The 1,652-nt window shown below is 69.2% G+C and overlaps 1 protein-coding gene across 1 annotated transcript in view; it reads left to right on the forward strand.

Moving 5' to 3' along the window:
- Nucleotides 1-1,652, forward strand: part of FRMD1 (FERM domain containing 1) — a 12,779-nt gene that overhangs the window by 7,696 nt on the left and 3,431 nt on the right. The window contains exons 8-11 of the mRNA XM_010858755.1: nucleotides 26-181; nucleotides 426-491; nucleotides 589-657; nucleotides 1,300-1,474. Of these exons, the coding sequence (XP_010857057.1) occupies nucleotides 26-181; nucleotides 426-491; nucleotides 589-657; nucleotides 1,300-1,474 (466 nt within the window). The remainder of the gene's footprint in view (nucleotides 1-25; nucleotides 182-425; nucleotides 492-588; nucleotides 658-1,299; nucleotides 1,475-1,652) is intronic.

Consider the following 1,652-nt stretch of genomic DNA (forward strand, 5'->3'; position numbering starts at 1 on the left):
GGACCAGGCTGCGGCCTCCCCACAGCTCATCGCCAAGAGGGGCAGCGCCTATGTCCTCAGACACGCACCCGCCCTGCACCGCGAGCAGCGCGGCCTGAGCCCCCGGGAGGCCGAGCTGCGCTTCATCCGGGAGGCTTGCCGGCTGGAGGACGTCCCCGTGCACTTCTTCAGGCTCTACAAGGTCCCTGCCGGATGGGGGGGCACGCCTCCCCAGGGCCAGGACAGGCCGAGCCACCGGGGCCCACCAGGACGGGGGAGGGGGGGCAGTGTCCCCACAGCCATCCCAGGACCATGACCCAAGGCCAGAGGGGAAGCGGGAGGAGGCCTGGGGACCCCAACTCAGCCCGCAGACTCCCCGATCCACCAGTGAGGATCTGTGGGGAGGTCCGCGGGCCTCGACCTCACTGACATCTGTGTACCTTTAGGATAAGAAGGAGGACCGACCCACCGTCGTCCTGGGCCTGACGCTCAGAGGGCTGCAGGTCTTCCAGGTGACTGCAGGGGCCCTCTCCCCCGGCCCCACCCCAAGCGCTGGCCTTGCCCCTCCCCCGGCTGACTGTGGACGCAGCCGACTCTGCTGTCTTGCAGGAGGTGAACCGCACCCCACAACTGCTCTACGACTTCCCCTGGCCCCATGTTGAGAAGCTGGCCTTTCTGGTGCGTGTCCGAGGGTTAAGGTTAGGGGGTGGGCCTCTGCCCCCAGGGGAGCCTGGCAGACACTTGTCATAAAGGGCATTGACTGGGCACGTCATCACCCACGAGTGCAGGCCCAGCCTGAGGTCTGCGTCGGGGGCGGAGGGTGGTCAGGCCTTGTAGACAGCACCCGCCCTGGAAGCGCCCTCCTGAGGGGCCAGCTGCCCAGTTCTTGTCACCAGGAGAACTTCTGCTTCCTGGGTGGGGACAATAAAGGAGTCAGCAAGGGGCCATGGAAACCCTGTACCACGGGTTCCACTTCTAGACCTCACTGCTGGGCCTTCACCCGGCGGGGGCGGAGGGTGGGCGCTGGGGGCAGGCTGGGCCTGGCACCTGGCAGGGGCCGAGGGTGGGCACTGGGGGCGGGCGGGCCATCGGCTCCTTCTCAGGCCTCAGGCGCCCCACATGCCGTGGGCCCAGGGGTCCAGACTCCCCCAGCCCAGAGCAAATGGCCTCACGCTACAGCTGCTCTCAGCCCCCCACCCTGCTCCAGGCGAAAACGGGAGAGCGACACAGAGACTGGGAGGGAGGCTCCCAGCACCAGGCCTGGCGATGCCGCCGCCTGGTTTCCTCGTGAAGTCACAGCCCGGACTCCTCTCTGCTCAGGGCAAGAGGTTCGAGCTCTGGCCACACGGGCAGCCCGCGGCCCGGAGGCTTGTGTACCACACGGGCTGCGCCTGGCGCTCCCGCCACCTGCTGCGCCTGCTCCGTACCAGCCACCAGCTGCACCTGGGCCTGCAGCAGGCGCGCCAGCAGCTGCAGCTGCTCGAGGAGGCGGAAGGTGGGTGCCATCCCCGCCCCGCCCGCAGGCCCTGCGCGCGAGCATGCGCGGTGCGCCTGTGCGTGCGCTCAGGCTGAGACGCGAGAGCCCTGGGGCAGAGAGGACGAGGCCGGGTGACAGCTTCCGCCTGGGTTGCGGGCGGTGACGGCGGACACGGGGGCCCTGCTCTCGGGTGGCA

This window comes from Bison bison, unplaced genomic scaffold, assembly GCF_000754665.1.
Source record: "Bison bison bison isolate TAMUID 2011002044 unplaced genomic scaffold, Bison_UMD1.0 scf7180017855360, whole genome shotgun sequence".
NCBI lineage: Eukaryota > Metazoa > Chordata > Mammalia > Artiodactyla > Bovidae > Bison > Bison bison.